Source organism: Pyrus communis, chromosome 5 (assembly GCF_963583255.1).
Source record: "Pyrus communis chromosome 5, drPyrComm1.1, whole genome shotgun sequence".
Lineage (NCBI taxonomy): Eukaryota > Viridiplantae > Streptophyta > Magnoliopsida > Rosales > Rosaceae > Pyrus > Pyrus communis.
Genome location: NC_084807.1, coordinates 6,819,725 through 6,836,756, shown reverse-complemented (window position 1 = coordinate 6,836,756; position 17,032 = coordinate 6,819,725). Strand labels below are relative to the sequence as shown.

General features: G+C 39.0%; 1 protein-coding gene across 1 annotated transcript; it reads right to left on the bottom strand.

Annotated features, from left to right (window-relative positions):
• Nucleotides 1-657: 657 nt before the first annotated feature.
• LOC137733412 (eukaryotic translation initiation factor 4G) lies at nucleotides 658-9,648 on the bottom strand. The gene is made up of 10 exons (XM_068472562.1): nucleotides 9,488-9,648; nucleotides 9,170-9,372; nucleotides 8,779-8,918; nucleotides 8,431-8,580; nucleotides 8,135-8,208; nucleotides 7,965-8,021; nucleotides 6,311-7,672; nucleotides 3,100-6,215; nucleotides 1,316-1,510; nucleotides 658-1,217 (listed from the first exon to the last, which is right to left on the bottom strand). Exons 2-10 carry the CDS (start codon nucleotides 9,325-9,327, stop codon nucleotides 887-889), a joined length of 5,583 nt encoding a protein of 1,860 aa, XP_068328663.1. The 5' UTR covers nucleotides 9,328-9,372; nucleotides 9,488-9,648; the 3' UTR covers nucleotides 658-886.
• Nucleotides 9,649-17,032: the final 7,384 nt, after the last annotated feature.

The following is a 17,032-nucleotide window of genomic DNA, read 5'->3' as shown; positions in this document are numbered from 1 at the left end:
CGAGCAAGCAGGAACACTAGAAAGAAGTAATGGTGGCCACAAGAGTCTAATCTTTTTCCTAAAGCATGGATGAGATAAGAGATGTAGCATTGGTTCTTGAAAAATTTGACTCAACTGGAGTTTTGGTCTTTAATTTAAAAATTCATGAGCATTGGCCACAAACTTGTTAAAATGTGGAGCAAGTACTTCAAGTTACACCGTTGGTTGTTAGAACTTGTGTCCCTTAATGCTTCTTAAAACTTTTTTCTTTTGAACAGAAGTTATAATAACATCATAAAGGAATATTGTTCTGGATCAAAGCTCCAATTAGGTCAAATACAAGGACTAATACTGCAATTTTCTTTTCTAATGAGACAGGAAATAAATTGAACAATAAACAGATTCTGCCTATGATATGAATTGCATATGCAAAAGGTACGAGGCATTCTGGTCATACTTTGTTCCTGAGTGAAAGCAACAACATCAGAGGATCTTCAGGCAATTGAACATTATTGAGGAACCATAAACTCCTTTCGCTCTCACTTTGTATGGAATCAAAAACCGAACCTACTCCAAGGCTTCAAAAGTAGTCAAATCATTCAGTCTAAGACTTTACAGAAACCGACGGAAGAAGAGAAACGGAGCATTGAGATGTACAAAGATTGCTAGAAAGAACAATTGACAAGCGACGAGAAAATGATGCTCAATTGAACCTTTCGTCACTGCAGAAATATTGTTAAGAAATAACATTAAAACATGGAGAATGATTAACCCCCCCACCCCATCCCATTACATAAATTTCCCAGTGCCCTCCATAAAAAATATTTTTGCAAATTCGTCCAGAACCCTACTAAAAGCACTAGCCATGAATTCCTTCTAGCACGATTACAACGAGCATCGCTAATCTCTAAATAAATTTCTCTAGTATCCTTGATTTGAGAGGATCTGGGGGGCGAAAAGTCTCTAACCGCAAGTTGGAGGACATACGGATCTCATTCAAACCGCTATCTCCTTTCTCTGATTTGATAATCTCCAAGACGCTCCCAAGAACGTTGCCTGCAAGCCCGACTTTCAGAAGATGCCCTGGCTTCTCTCCACCCTCTTGTATTAATTGGCCAATCTGATTCAAGGAAATGACATTTTCTAAAATGACTTTCGCAAAGATAAGGCCAAGAAACTCCGGTGCTCTCGGGGCATCGTTCACTGCATCCTCTAAGGTGGACAGAACAGCTTCAAACCTGAGCAGATAAAATAAGAAATTAAATAATAGAAAAACGCACAATACCGAGAAGACCGTCAATTTCAATATCCAAACGCACATGTAAACTTTTCCTACCCTTTGATGAGCTGAGGCTGACTCAAAGTTCCATCATGGGTCTTTGTAAGCTTGACTAGAAGCTTTGCCAAGAGATGTCTTTCAGTGTCCTTCCTCTCAAAAGAGTCTGTGACCCAAAGAGATATAATCGACGGATGGAAGCTTGGTGAGTTCAGCTCTTTAATGCATAAAGCAACCTCCTTCTCGTCTCGAGCACTGAAAATATGAAGGAAAACAAAATTGAGGAAGAGCATATGAAAAATCTTTAACGAGAGTTTTAGGAAGTTGTATAATACATCACACCCATGTAAAGACAATGCTACAGTTATTACTGTCAACAACATAAACCACATATGAGGTGCGTAAAAATAATAATAAACCACTGCAGACCTCCTATTCCAAAATGGATCCATTCTTTTAGAACAGTTCTGCTTGCTTTCCCGTAATTATATAATTAAAATAAAAAACCATATATGTAGAACACCATCTAAGATGAGTTCTTGGAAAGCCAATGATTGAACATCAACAATATATACTAAATCTTTAAATGCCAAAGATTAAGATCATCCACCATACATAGGTCTGATTCTGACATCAAATGGATGCATCAGGGCAAGAATGAGTTCTTTTTTTTTTATTTTTTTTTATTTTTAGAAGAAATAAAAGAGAATGAGTTGTTTTAATATGGTAAGAAGAAAGAAGAACCCGGGGAAACATGACCGGCCACAATTAAACCATACACATTTAGATATCACATTACTTGTCATTGCACTCACTGCATTCAAGTCAACCTAGAAGTTTCCAAAGTAGCAGGTCAAATGTTGTACAAAGTCTACAATTCTCCATGCCAAAATAACTTCCCAAGGTTTCTCAATATCCGTGAACGCACAACAATAAATTCAGCAAAAAATTAAGAGGATACCCCTCCTAAAAATTAAGACATCCGTGACAAAAGATAAAAAAAGATTTTCATCTTCAACAGCATAAAATGATCCAAACTTATTTATTGCCATATCTGCATTATTTATGCAGAGAAACCCTAAAGTATATTTTTCAACAGATGTGAAAAAACATAACGATTTGAACAATTGCAATCATATGGTTTAACTAAAACAACTGGTCAACTGCATAAGAAGTGAGTTTTCCAACTGAGCTCTAACAATTACAGATGAGTTAGTTATCAGGAGGAATGTTAAGAGTAGATAGTAATCAATCTTACCGCCTGCATTATTTTATTTTCTTTTCCAAAACAAATATTTAAAATTAGGACCTCTACGTACACCTCACTCATCCCATGCCACTTGAGCTTGGCTTATGGATCCCATATTCTACCAACTACATTTCCGAGAGTCCGAACGAATTGTGTATACCACTTTACAACATAGCATACAAGTAATCGCACAACAAAATCCATCACAACTAACTCAACTCCTTTACTTATATTGTTTTTTTTATTTTCCTTTCTGTCTTCTGTTCCACCTGTGGGGTCCATTCAATGCCAGAGAAACAATCCCGATTCTATTTATGCAACTTGAAGTTGACCAAAAAAATTGACAGATGACCAACCATTGCTCCTTAGTCCTATCCATTCCCCATAGACACAGAACGAATACAAAATCACATTAAGCAAATCATAGGCAGATTATTTTAGCATGCAGAGAACTATCACATCTGAAAGATGCATTGAACTAAGAAAATAACATAAACAAATTAGAACACTCTAAAGCATGCATGAGACAAGAATTTCTTAACCCAAAAGAAAAAAGTAATAAGAAAGGACTGCTCTCTCAAAAATAAGAATATACCTGTAAAATTCTTTAATTGCTGCCAAAGACATATCTCTAAGATGGTCTTCTGTCAATACATTTTCTGAAGGAACATTTTGTGTTAAAGTTGCTCCATGTGCACGTGTGGGTGGTGAAGTTGGAAGAGTTCTATGATCTGAACTCCTCATGTCCCTACCACCAAAACTTAAATTACGCTCTGACACACTTGACTGATCATAAGCAGCTGGACCTGAAAATCTATCTGGCATATATCTTGGCACAGGATCCTCCCTTGCGTTGTAAGTTGTCTGCTCTGAAAGAGAACTGAAACCATTCGAACCAGCAGTCATCCTCCTAGAATCGACAGCACTGGGAGGCATCTCAGCCAAAGGAGCAGCCGACATTGATGGTGGTCCTCTGATGGACATTCCTCTGGCAAGACCACCCTGGGGACCCAAAGTTATAGAATCATCACCAATCGGTCTTTGTGTCAAGGGAACTGACAAGGTCCTACTCTCATAAGAATGTCTTTCATCTGTACGGACATCCTGACTGCCATAACCACGAACCTGAGCAGGCATCCCACGGAAACCACCCATATGGGCATTAGGTGAAGATAACATAGTCGATCCTCTTGGACTGAATTCCATAGGAGGCCCCCTTCTAGCTGATGGATTGATTCCAGGACCACGGGCCAGCCTACTAGACTGTGCCTGTCGTTCTTGTGCAGCATCTCTGTGTACTTCCTCAATCTTTTTTGGTCCTTCAACTTTCCTCCTCTGCTGCCATTTATTCTTTCTCAAATCAATTGCATCCTTCAACATGAACCTAACCCTAGAAGATAATTTCATGTTATTCGATAAGCTTTTCACCCTTTCAAAATATGCATCCATGTGCTCCTTGGCTTTCGGATGATCAATCATCTCCCCAATTGTGCTCATTAGTTTGCACAAAGCTTCAATATCTTCCTCGTCTGGAGTCTGTTGCTGACCTAACAACTTTTTAATGCATTCGTGCATTATTCTCTCAGTCAACATTTTCTTTTTGTAAAGCTCCCCAATTAATCTAATGTTACCCAACATTCGTCTTCGCGCTTTGATTCTTTTCTCCTCTCTTTCTTCTTCAGACTGTTTCACCTGACCCTCCTCATCGGCCTTATTGGCCTCCTCTTGCTCTCTTTCTCCCCTCTCAAATTCCTCCTGGCACTTGTTCAAAAGCAATCTCTTAAAAGTTATCTTTTCATTGTCTTCACTGAAATCAGGCAACTCTCCGGCTAGATAAAAACAGAAGTTAGCATACATCTCACAGAAAGTAGGCTCCATAAGAGCCTTGTCAAAGATCTGTGAAATGACACCAGTTAGAGTCGTCGCATTATCTATATTAACAGCTTTCACTTGCTCGAATAGTTTTTCAAAGTTTTGAGGAGTTAACTTGTTCAGTATAGCCTTTAACTGCCTTTGCTTGGCCTGCTCTTCATCACTCACTTTACCCACTTCATACTTCCTGTCAGCTTTGTGCATCACCTGTAATGGAGTATGAGGAGAAGGCATCAAGCCCTTAGGTTGAAAATTTGTAGCTCTCTGCCACCTGTCAGCATCAGAATTATTTCTTTGCATCCCTCCCTGATGACCAACAGAGTGACCAGGCCCAGGCAGGATCCCTCTAACATGCTGCTGAACTGGTGTCGGTGCACGTGGATTCCTCAAAACACCAAAATTTGGTCCTTGGCCAGTTCGGAAATTGGCAGCACCTCCCTTATTCCATCTATCATCATCCATTATTCCACTCCCACGACGGTCAAGTCTTGCGGCCCCTCCTTGCCTATCAACAATTCTTCCCGGACTAGGGAGCGAATCATAATCAATAGAAGGAGCAGCATTCACATTAGCATCCAAGATCTCTGCTATATCAGGCTCAATTTTAAAACCTTCTGGAAGCTCAGTAAATTGCTCAGTAAACTTCAACAGGAAATCTCTGGAATATTTCTTCGCCCCATGTTCATGTCCATCTTTGTCAAAATCATCCACTCCACATACCTGCTCTCCAGTATCTGAGGTTTCCAGTTTTGGGGGAGAGATGTCAGCAGCGTCTTCCCAATCCTCTGGCTCAGCTTTAACCGGTGCATCTTTCTCTCTCCCTACAGCATCTTGCTGAGGAGCATCAGCAGCTACCTGCTTTGAAATTATACTGGTCATAATACTTTCAGTGTTTTCAATACCCTTCTTTTCTTCAGGGTTCTTGTATGCCACATAAAGATCAGAGGTCACGCCTGCAGCATCTGCCTTAGAAAGAGCTTCTTTTCTTTTCTTCTTCCCCTTTGAAAAACTACTCTTAGTTCTACTCAGTTCAGGTTTGTCCCTGAAGTCTGACACTGTAAGAGAATCCCCACCACTACCAATATTCTCAATATTTCCCCCACCACCACCAATATTCTCCTCACATGTACCTTCAGTTTCAGGTTTTGAAGTTCTACCTGAAAGTTCGGTAGTTTGAACAGAAGCAGAATGCTGCTCTAATTTGCTAGATTTTGAAAAAAAAACTTCACTGCCCCCCATACTATCACTTCTGCTTAAAGAGGCATCCATTCCACCAGATTCTGCATGGAGACACTCGTAATGGCCCTGCCCTCCTTGTGCAGTGTCTGAGATCGCAACAGTACTTCCTTTAGCTGTTTCCTTCACAACAGAATGCTCTGCAGGTACTTTAGCAGATTCCAAAGGTTTTTCGGAGATGGATTCTGCAGAAATACCATGACCTTCAGTATCCTGTTTGTAATTTCCAGACAAACTTTGTTCTGCCTGTTTTTCTGCCCCCATCAAGTCACGCTGTCCTTGTTCATCTGGTTGTAAAGAACCGTCTAGTTGACTACGATGAATGGAATCTGAAGTACCAACAACCATCCCAGGAGCAGATATTTCAGAAGAGATGGGAATAGTGCATTGCCCAATACCTTCAGTCTTTGATTCCAAACAATCATCAGTAGGAGCACTAACATCTGACAGTGGTTCCTTCGCTGCCTTTGAAACAGATGCACTACTTACTGGAGCAAGAGTTGTATTAGCTTCTACAGTGCCAGAAACATCAGTAGTAGAAGGTATACCATGCTCTGCAGATTGAGACAGAACGCTTGATGTAGAGCTAGACTGCCCAACAACCTGTCATCAAGGATGTAGAATGATGACACAAATTTAAATGCTACCGTTAAAGAGAAGAAAATAGAAGGTTATCTAAAAGTACTGAAAATAAGTACCTGAAGCTGTGGTTGACCATTTCCCTTCTTCCCTGGCTTCTTTTGCTGATCTTTAATTGAGTTTGACCGACTAAGAGTTTCCTTTTTTCTGGGTTCAGTGATGATCACAACTGGTGCAGACTCCTCAGTTGGGGCAGCTGAAGAAGAGGACAAAAGATTTGAAACCTGTTTCTCAACTGAAGCAGTGGCAGGAGCATTTGCAGATACTTTTTCCATCACCGGCAATGATTTGAGGATGGATTGGTCACCAGCAGATTGGATAATTTCTCCAGATTGTCTCACAGGCTTCGATAATTCACCTTTTTCAACAACAGTTGAGCTGTTTGGCAATGGGTCGACAACCTTCTCTCCAACAGTTCCAGCAGGTGGTTTAATTACAACAGGAATAGTTGCTGATGGAACAGAGGCACTTATATTATGTACATCGCGTGCATGTTCCAGGTTAGGTGGATCCACCACATTGTGCATAAGGGACCCAGACTTGCTAACAGGCAGGGTACTATGCGATGACGGATTAATGAAAGGTACAGGTTGGGATCCCTGGCTGACTGGATAGCTGAACCTCGGTGCTTGTGAATTCGGTGGCATATGACTACTAGTTAAGGGATGAGAACTTGAAGCAGAATAATATAGGGAACTGGGATTGTAAGAATTGGCATAATAGGTGGTAGTATGAGGATGTGCAAATGATGGAATAGACTGGGATTGAGGAGGAATGTTTGGGTGAGTCCTGGGGGCTGACCCACTATCTGGATATGAATCTGTCCTTTTATCAAGCCTCAACTCTTCATGTGTATCTGGATGTGTAATCTTGACAGGAGTTTTACGAGGGCCGCCAAACTTCCTACCCTGTTGTTGGGGGTATTGTGATGCCATGCTGATCCCCAAGTTGCCCATCTGAGGTATTTGAGGACCCATTTGGGGGGTAAAAGTCATGTTCTGGCCCTGATGCATAATTCCTTGGGGCTGCATTGGATGGGGCTGGAGACCTTGAACAAACACTGGCTGCTGTACTTGAGTACTACCAATTGGTAATTGCATAGTCATTGGCATTTGAATTGCACTGGCACTCATACTCTGAGATTGGATCTGCTGGTTTGGGCCACCAAATTGCAATGGAACCTGCGGCTGATGAAATGGCATTGGCATGGACATCCCAGCCATTGGATGAGGAGAAGGTTTCTGAGTTTGACTAGGAGGGGGTGCATGTGAGATTTGCACATCCTTTTTAACCTTCGGTAACATATGAACCTCAGCAGCATTAGGTTGATCAATGGACACTGAATCTTTCCTTGGTAACTGCTGTTTAGGAACAGTAGGGACTGGCACTGAAGGCACAGCTCTAAAAGAATCATGGCGCGCCTGCATATTCAAGCATGACATAATGATTTCACAAATTAATAAACAAAATTGAAAAGCATAATGACACCAAATTACTCATTGAAATTAAGTCACCTTTAAATTCAAATACAAAGAATAATATTTCATTAAACAAGTAAACAGAAGGACATGATAGGAAGACATAAACTACTGTATACACACACTTCTGTCAAAAAACATCATGTGCAGTTGAACCAATCAGACTATTCAGTAAAAAAAAAAAAAAAAAAAAAAAAACAGGCAGGAAGATGAGAGAGAAGAAAAACAAGCTAACCTGATCACGTTTCTGCTCATCTAAATTTGGGGGAGCTGAGCTGGTTCGAGCAGGAATCTACAAGGAACACAACCTTTCCGCTTTCAAAAACATGCTATAATTTGTTCGGCGCTTAGAAATACAGGAAATTAGAGAATTTTAATCAAGAGTTCGCTAGCATATAACAATACCTGCATCCCATTCATGAAGCCAGGGCTTATAGACCCAAACTGAAAGGCAAAGCCCTTGGACGCATCTCCTGGGGCTAAAACCAACAGAAAAAGTTAAAACCTGATTATTGGCATTTACTAATATACCATAAATCATATATCAGCATGTTAAAATCATTGCTAAATCGCCGATTTGGGATAACACTGCCAAGAGAATCTAGCATTGACATCACAACATTACTATATGACAGCGAAAATACGCCGACATTCCCCAACATTGAGTACAACAAAATCCATGGTCCAGAGTGTGAACTTACACTTTGCTGGTGTTGTGGGTGTTCTTGTGTCAGAAGTCGCGGAGGCAGATTGAGAAGTGGGAGCCTTTGGAACAGTTCGGGAGCTTCTCTGAGAGGCTGATGCTTCAGCTGTACGGGAAGCTGTGCTTGCAACAGGTGCATCAGAACCTCCTACATCAGATCAATCGCAGGAAAACATTGCCAAGAAATGAGAATCAAACAAAATGGGCAACAAAGATTTTAAAAGAAAACTCATTTATCTCAGATTCGCAAACTCCTTCAACTACCCATAAAAGTCTATCAAAACAATCACGACATTATCATATAAATTTCTAGACTGAAAGAGAACAGAAAGTTCGAAATCTGTACCATGTAATTGGGGCTGTACATGGGCTCCGTTTTGTACAACGCCACGTTGTGCAAAAGCAATACCGGAATCCTGAGTATTTACAGTGGTTACACTTGCCCTGGATTGTCCTCCTTGTGCATTGTTATTATTCTTCCTAAAACTGAATATTTGAAATAAAAATCATCAAACCCTAACTTCCAACAATCTCAAAAATTCCAAAACGTATTTAAAAAAAACCCCAATTTGAAATTACAATCAAAAGCAATATAATTGCATAGATTGTTAAAACTTCAAATTCAAGTAAAACTGATCAGAAACAAACTCTACACAAAGAAACATATGCAATGAGTAGATACGATACACACACAGATATATATATATATATATATATATATATATATATAAACACACCTGCGGTTGGAGGAGATGGAAGGGCCGGGCCCACCGGCGCCGGTGCCCTTAGGGTAAGATGGTGAGTATCCCCTGTGCTGCTGATTAGAGCTTGCGGATCGCCCTGTTTTCCGGTACTGCGTCTCGTTCTTATCCGACCTTGATTGATTGAAGGACATATATTCCTACGCTTGATTCCCAATTTTTTTTCCTTCAAATTTTCTCTGCAACCAAACACGCAGATCCACAAACCCCAAATCAAATCAATCAAACCCAGTTATCCGAAAATCATACCGTAAGCGAGTGATTAAGAGAGTGATTAGGGTTTGATTGGAGTACCTGGAGAGTGAGTGAGGAGAAAGATTAGGGTTTTATTGGGAAACCATGAGAAAGCGCAGAGTGAAATGAAAGAAAACCTTGAAGAGAGAGAGAGAGAGAGAGAGAGAGTTGTTTTGGTGTTTTGGTAAGAGAAAGGAGAGTTGTTTTGATGTTTTGGTAAGAGAGAGAAGGGGAAGGGGGGGGGGGAGAGTGTGTGTTGTGGTAACAAACTGACCCGTCAAGTGGTCAAAAGGTAGGGTTTATAGGAGATCAGAAATCACAAAATCGAATGGGTCTTGTTTTTTTTCATCCCTCTCTTTTCGTATTTTTATTTTAATTACCGTTCATTGTCCTCTTTTCTAATTATTTTTGCTTTTTACTTTTCATTCTTACCATTCATTTATTATTTCCTCCTTTTCTCTCTCAGTACCCAAGAGTATAGAGAATAACCCACCTCGCTAAGCAACCTAAAATAAAACAAAAACCTAAAAAGCTTAGTCGCTCCTATTTATTTTTTTCGTTTTCTTTTTAATAGAAAAAGACTGCATTAAAGAGAGGCATCCGGTTTGGATAAAATCAAAGAGGAATGCCCGATGGGCTTCTAAAGGAAGAGTTCTATCCCAAACATGAAAATCAGATACCGAATAACCCACTCTGGTAATAGCATCCGTCAGAAAATTTGTTTTCCTAAGGACATGCTTCCAGCAAATCTCCTCAAACAACCCGACAAGCCAGAGAATATCTTCTAAGATGGTCTTCAATCTCCAAGGGGGGTTATAAGCTCCACTGATAGACTGAATCACCATTTTTGAATCACCCTCCACCACAATACGAGTCAAGCCCTTAGCCTTAGCCAACCACCGGCCATCCCGCAACGCCAGGCATTTTGCAACCAGTCTAATAGTACTTTTTTCACTTCTAAATCAGAGTTTTTCTTGTCTGTCAATCTTGTGCCAATATGACTTACACATTAGTCCATACGAGTCAAGCCCTTAGCCTTAGCCAATCACAGGCCATCCCGAAATGCCAAGCATTCCGGAACCAGTCTAATAGTATTTTTTTTCACTTCTAAATTAGAGTTTTTCTTGTCTGTCAATCTAGTGCTAATATGACTTACACATTAGTCCATACGAGTCAAGCCTTTAGCCTTAGCCAACCATAGGTCATCCCGCAACGCCAGGCATTCCGCAACCAGTCTAATAGTATTTTTTTTTCACTTCTAAATCAGAGTTTTTCTTGTCTGTCAATCTAGTGCCAATATGACTTACACATTAGTCCATATAAAGATTTTACGCACACTATTTGATATATTTAATGAAATTTTAACAATTAGTTCAGTAAAAGGTCAAATTGATACAATTTTAATACCTTATAGTGCAAACTAAGAAATGTAGTTCGTCAATATATATCAAATTTATTGTCAATTTTCTTGATTTTTAACTTTTTATATCTTTCTATGATTATGATTTTTTTTGTTTGCGTTTTTTTGTTTGTTTTGCTTCGTGATCACTGGTGAACAAAGGCCCAAGGAGTGCGGCCGCATCTCCGATCGTCAGAAATCGACCTTAAGAGGGAGAATATGCCCCCTTGATTCCTCTAAACCTGCACGGAACTTGCAGAGAATGTTGTTCTCCTCTACACGCTGCTTTTTTTTTTTTTTTTTTTTTTAATCTTTACTATAGGCGAGAATCTACCCCGCCGATATAAGCGAATGCCTGTTTAACATCGGTTTACCGGCGAATATCTGGGAAATAAGTCTAAATATTGGCATTTCCGGTGCGAGCCACAACTGTTGCAGAAGCGGTGGTTTAAAGGAGTCGAAGGAAGAAAAAGGTGACGGTTCTTGGGTTTACTGCTATTTTAGTTGAAACACAATGTTTTATTTTTGTTGTGGCTAGCAATGATACAAACGCAAACCACTTCTATTTTTTTTTTCTTCTTTTTTATTATTATTTTGAAATATTATCAAAAGCTTTCAACAAAAATGTTATTTAAAACCTCATATATTGTGAAAAACAACTACGTAACAAAATGATAGATCAATGCTTAAGTAACGGCATGGTTGTTTACATTGAGAGATATGTTTTTACTGTTATTGGTAATTGGCTTATTGTGCCATGGTTTCATGACATGAAACCTCACGCAACAACAGTTATAACTTGTTTTCATTGATAAAATATGATCAAATTAATATTGTTTACTATCTAAAAGAAATTGGTTGTCTAAATATTTTTAGAACCTTTTACCCTTTCAAATTTCACTGCTCTTCCCAACCATTCCTAATTTCGCCATTGTTTGTGATAGTTTTCATGCAACAATATCTTTTGAAGCTTTTATGTTTGTGTTTCGAATGGACCATTTTGAGCTGTCCATTGTACCTTCTGATGGTGTTTTATTGAAGCATTTTAGTCAAACGGAAATAAATGTACATATCCCTCCCTTAGTGCATGGATCCTACGTGGCATTTTGGTTACCATGTGTCAATAATTTTGAATCATATGCACAGGTAATCTAAGGAGTTTTGTTCTTATTTACCGATTCTCTTTTAGAATTTTAATTATCTTAATTCTGTCTTTCTCAATTACTAATTAGCCAATTTCTCCTTTTTAAGATGCTTTTCTATTTTTCATTCTTAGTTTGAATTTCTTTTAACTTTTAATCTTTATCTTCGTCTATGTGTCTTTTAGGGGGTGTATTCTATTGAGTTTTTTAAGGACTTTAAAAGAGTTATAAATCCATGAAATTTAATAAGGCTTCATAGACTTCATGTGAGTTTAAGGGAATTCATTCAAAATCTTAGGGGAGAGGCTTCACTTCGTAAAGCCTAAAAAACACTATAAATCTTTCACTCCTAGTGACTCCGCTGGATGACCATGCTTGTTTTGCAAGATAAGCCATCTGATCTGGATATGGACACAATCAGATCCTACAAATCTTGGAGTTTCTACAATCTAAGGATAGGCGTGCTGCAAGTATTCAAACTCTAACAGTATAAATACACCCATCTAGGGTTCATATATGGTAACGCAATCTTTACACTTTAATTCTCTTGCCCACTGCTTGAGTTTAAAGATCATTCACTAACTTGACAGTCGGAGAGCCTTTGGCCAGCACACCCCCCAGCCTAAGGTTTGCTTACGGTTGTTTTACTGTTTTGCATATTGCTAAGGATTACTTGGATTTGTGCTCAACCACCGCTAACGGAGCAGGTTTGGTTCCAACATTTACATTATATCATCTTTTTCTTAGAACTACATCGATTTGATTCTCCTTCTCGGAGATATGTAGGCAATCCTTATCAAATTCAATCATACCCCCTTGTCAATCAAACCTATTTTTTTGCCATAAATAAAGAAACTTTATTTATCTTATATGTTCTTTCCTTTCTCTTTTTAGTGATGTAGGGAATACGCCACACTCTTCGAACAAAGCATAAATTTGAAAACTTTCGCGCATGAATGCAAGTCTAAAATTCAAAGTAGCATTGTTAGAAGAGTCTCTCTTAGCCCTTCCCATGATAAACAGTTAGCGGCTTGGGAGATTCGAACCGTAATAAGCGTGTCAATGATTGGGGGGCTATGGGTATGGACACATGGCCCCCTGACCCGGAAGTTCCGTACACCCTCTGACCAGGGCCAGTTCTGAGATTTTGGAGCCCCTGTGCGAGACTCAAACAGAGGCCCTTATATAGTCTAAATTTTGGTTGCTATATTTTCATTTATATATTTTTTTTCTTTTGTATAAATTGATATAAACGCAAAAGAAAATAAATAAAAAGAAGCATGGTTTGGTGGCTATGTACCTATCTGCATTCTCTATGTTTTTGGGTTTGAAACTCCTTACTTTTTAAATACAAAAAGCATGTGTGGTGGCTATGTACCTATCATATCACGGTACATATATCATAATCAGAACCACTTATGTTCATTATTATCAACTAGTTAAACAAATCACTAGTTATGATATTTCTAGCATCTTATAACGAGCTATTAGTTTTTTATTGTATTTTTTCTCACGCCCTAAAATGAGGATGATTCTAGCCCTCCCTTGGTTGATTGTTGTTAGATTGGTTAAAATTTGAGATTTGTGTCTTAAATCAATTAAACCAAATTAATCTAACGGTAACCAATTGGGTGTGAGCATCACTTGCTCACCTCCACTTTAGTGTTGTGAGCAAAGTTGTACTATTATTGTTTTACCTTTTTATGGATGACTAAATAGTCTTCAAATAGAATGAAAATAGATGATCCTTAAATGGTGACCAAAAGTAAATGAATGATATATATATATATTCGATTAAATGATGTCATATATGGAAAGGGGGGACTTTTAAAGATTATATCTTCAAACCTTGTAGGATTTTAATTAATTATGATATTCCTAATTATAGATTTATTTCAAAAGTTATCTTTTAAAATGATAGAAATTAAACTATAAATATTAAAAAAAAAATGTCGCTCAAAAAGGCCCAAAATGATTCCACATGGAGTCAAACCCGTGCACAATTAAATGTAAGAATCAGCGCTTGACAGCTCCCCCAAGGCAACATTGTGAACAATGTTCATACCCTTTCTATATGTATACGTTATAAAGGTTATTAAAATTCATGGGTCCCAAAAAATCGGGGGTCTTGTGCGATCACAACCCTTGCACCCTCTTAGGGCAGGCCCTGCCTCCAGCATCTTGAAAGTTTATACAACTAGCAAAGTTATAGGTTATAACATTCAAACCTGACCTCTATGACATCTAAGGGAATATTCTAAAGGGGCAGATCCAAAATCATCTGAAGGTGGCTCTAAACTCCGACCCTGAGTACGACTACTTCTATATTGGACTAACATACTAAGTCAAGTATATTCTGCAACATTGTATGTTAGTAGGTTTGAAGGGGGCATCCAAATAAGGAAATCCACAAGAGGAATTTTATTCCAATAGAGCTCTGGTATGCTCTAACTAAGCTAGTCAAGGTAGTCCAATCGAAAACGATCAGGTTCGATGCATAAGGTCCGACAAAAGGATTCAAAAAGTGTTTTCAACCCACATGCCAACAACCAAGTCTCCATAGAACTTTTGTTTAAGCTTCATTGGATACTGACATGCGATCCAGTCTGGGAAAGAAATCCCTTCCTAGTACTACATTGCAAGTATTGAAATCCTTGATCCAAGAATTGGGCCAAGGAAAAAAGTTTTTATTGGCTTGTTTTTTGCAAGTTGTTTCAAATATGGTTTGAAATTCTTAAGATCGATAAATGTATTGATATGCACAGAGCAAAAGATTCTTCATGGGTTTTGTGAAATCCCGTATCCGGAATTTTATTAATTAATTATGTGTTTCGTTATTCAAATTCATGTTTTGTTTTCGTGATTTTTAACTTTATTTTAAAGTCATTAATTTTAGAATTTTAGCTATATAGTTACAACAAAGTGTGAAATTAACTAAGGGTTTTAGGAACAAAAAAAAGGGATTGGATGATGCCAGATGGCAACAAGAGAGAGGGAAAGGGTGAGATGTGGGAAAGAGGAGGGAAGGGAGGCCCAATCAAGAGAGGAAGCAAGGAAGGAAAAGGAGGGAGAAAGAAAACCACCAAATCCGGGTCGTCTTTGACCCGCGAACCCCACTGGTTCTAGGTAGAAATTTCGACGATTTTTGTAGGTTTTTCTGCCGAATTTCCCTCATCCATCACTTGCACACTCCACCCTGACCTCTATTCTTCCATTTCCACAAAAAAATCTGAGAGTTTTTTGCCTTAATTTGGTGAAATCCGCATAGTGGGTGCGACGGGTTCAAGGGCGGCGATCGGTCAATTTTGAAAGCCTCACCGTCGGCCACCACCCATTTTCAACTCCTCTTGAGTCTAGGAACAAAGCCCAGGGATGGGTTGAGGCGTCAGAGCTTGATTGGAGTCGAATTGAAGTGCACTCAACTTAGGGTTTCCAGCGGATCAAAGGAATTTCAGAGGGTTTCTCGGCTGAATTGGACTTTGGCCCAGGTATGAAAATTACTCCCCTTATTGAGATCTACTTGCTTGTAAAATTTGGTAATTTTTAGAAATAGTTTAATTTTTCGGTGAGTCGGGGTGGCCGGCCGCCTTGTGCTGCGGTGTGTGGCGGCAACGTGTAGGCCGAGGCACCCCCTGACCACCTGAAGCTAATTTGATGCCCTGATTCCATATGTGACCTTTGATTGATGAAATTCCATTGTTTGGGTATAATTTCGTTAAGGTCCGACACTTGAATATTATATGAATCAATGATCCGACCGTTGGATTGACACTAAACTATAATACATTATAGAATGTAATATTTGAGGACCATAGAAACTTAGGGCTTAGGAATCTAACGTACGGATCTTCCTGAATTGGTTTTGAAAGTTCGTAAAATAAAAACGTTGACGGCCACATGAAATTATGATTGGCGGAGATCCGATTGTCAGATCGTGGTGAGATTTTAGTATGATATTCTATGAGAATATTGTGGACCTTAGGAAAATATGATGTGTGGATCTTCCGGATTAAATTGCTAGGGTGTGGACCCCACCGTTGACTGAAAGTTGATTTTTGGTCAACATGTCTGGAACCATTTGAATTACTAAAATTAGTATTGCTAAAGACTCAGTAAGGCTTTGCGAACTTGTCTCGGTGAGTGACTTTAATATATGTGATATTGGTGATTACCTTGTTTTCGTAATTGTTATCCTGTGTGGATATGAGTTTGTTTTATAAATATGTTTTCTATTAAAATGTGATTTTTATAATTGGCCATCGATCTATTTTATTAAATGTGATTTGATTCATGGATTGGAAATATTTGGAAAAAGTGATTTTAAGTGCATATTGAAATGCTTGTTAAATTGAGGGTTAGTAGGGGATCGTTACCCTAATGTTAGAGGGTTAGGTGACACCGAGTTTGCACCATGTAGCAGTGGTATATAGATGGTCCTACTTAGTTAATCTACGTTGGGGGACCATACTATTTATGGATTGTGCTTGATTGATCCACGTAGGGCTATCCTTATGGCCATTTATACTTAGGGTGATCACTACCTAACTATTATGTAGGTGTGACTTTGCTTGGTTAATCTACGTTGGGGGTTCACTACCCACTTGGTTATCTTGACCTTGCTGGGGGGTCACTAGCGGTCCTGCTTGGTTAATTCGCATTGGGGGACCATACTATATATGGATCATGCTTGGTTAATCCGTGTTGGGCAATCCTTATGGCCATGTATTCTTATGAGTGATCATGCTTGGTTAATCTGCATTGGGTGAGCACTTCCTAACAGCTGTAGGAGTGACTCTGCTTAGTTAATCCGCGTTGGAGGGTCACTGCCTATTTGGTTACTTTATCAGGGGTGGCTCTGCTTGGTTAATCCGCTTTGGGTGGCCACTTCCTATTTGGTTATTTATGTAGGTTTCGGTCGAACTGTGTCCCTCTAGCCTTAGTTTTTAATGTACATATGAACAATGGTTTTTGGGAATCTTGTGGTTTAAATTAGAAAAGCCGTTGGATGTCTGGGTGACTCTTTTGGAGTTTTCAACGACTTGATTATGATTTTGTAAAGCATGA

Bases quoted from the DNA above. Each gene is read 5' to 3' on its own strand.
- LOC137733412 (XM_068472562.1), bottom strand. From the start codon at position 9,327: ATGTCCTTCAATCAATCAAGGTCGGATAAGAACGAGACGCAGTACCGG. The intron at 6,216-6,310 runs GTACTTATTTTC...CCTTGATGACAG, and splicing joins ATGGTCAACCACAGCTTCAG to GTTGTTGGGCAGTCTAGCTC. The intron at 1,511-3,099 runs GTATATTCTTAT...TCATATTTTCAG, and splicing joins GCAATTAAAGAATTTTACAG to TGCTCGAGACGAGAAGGAGG.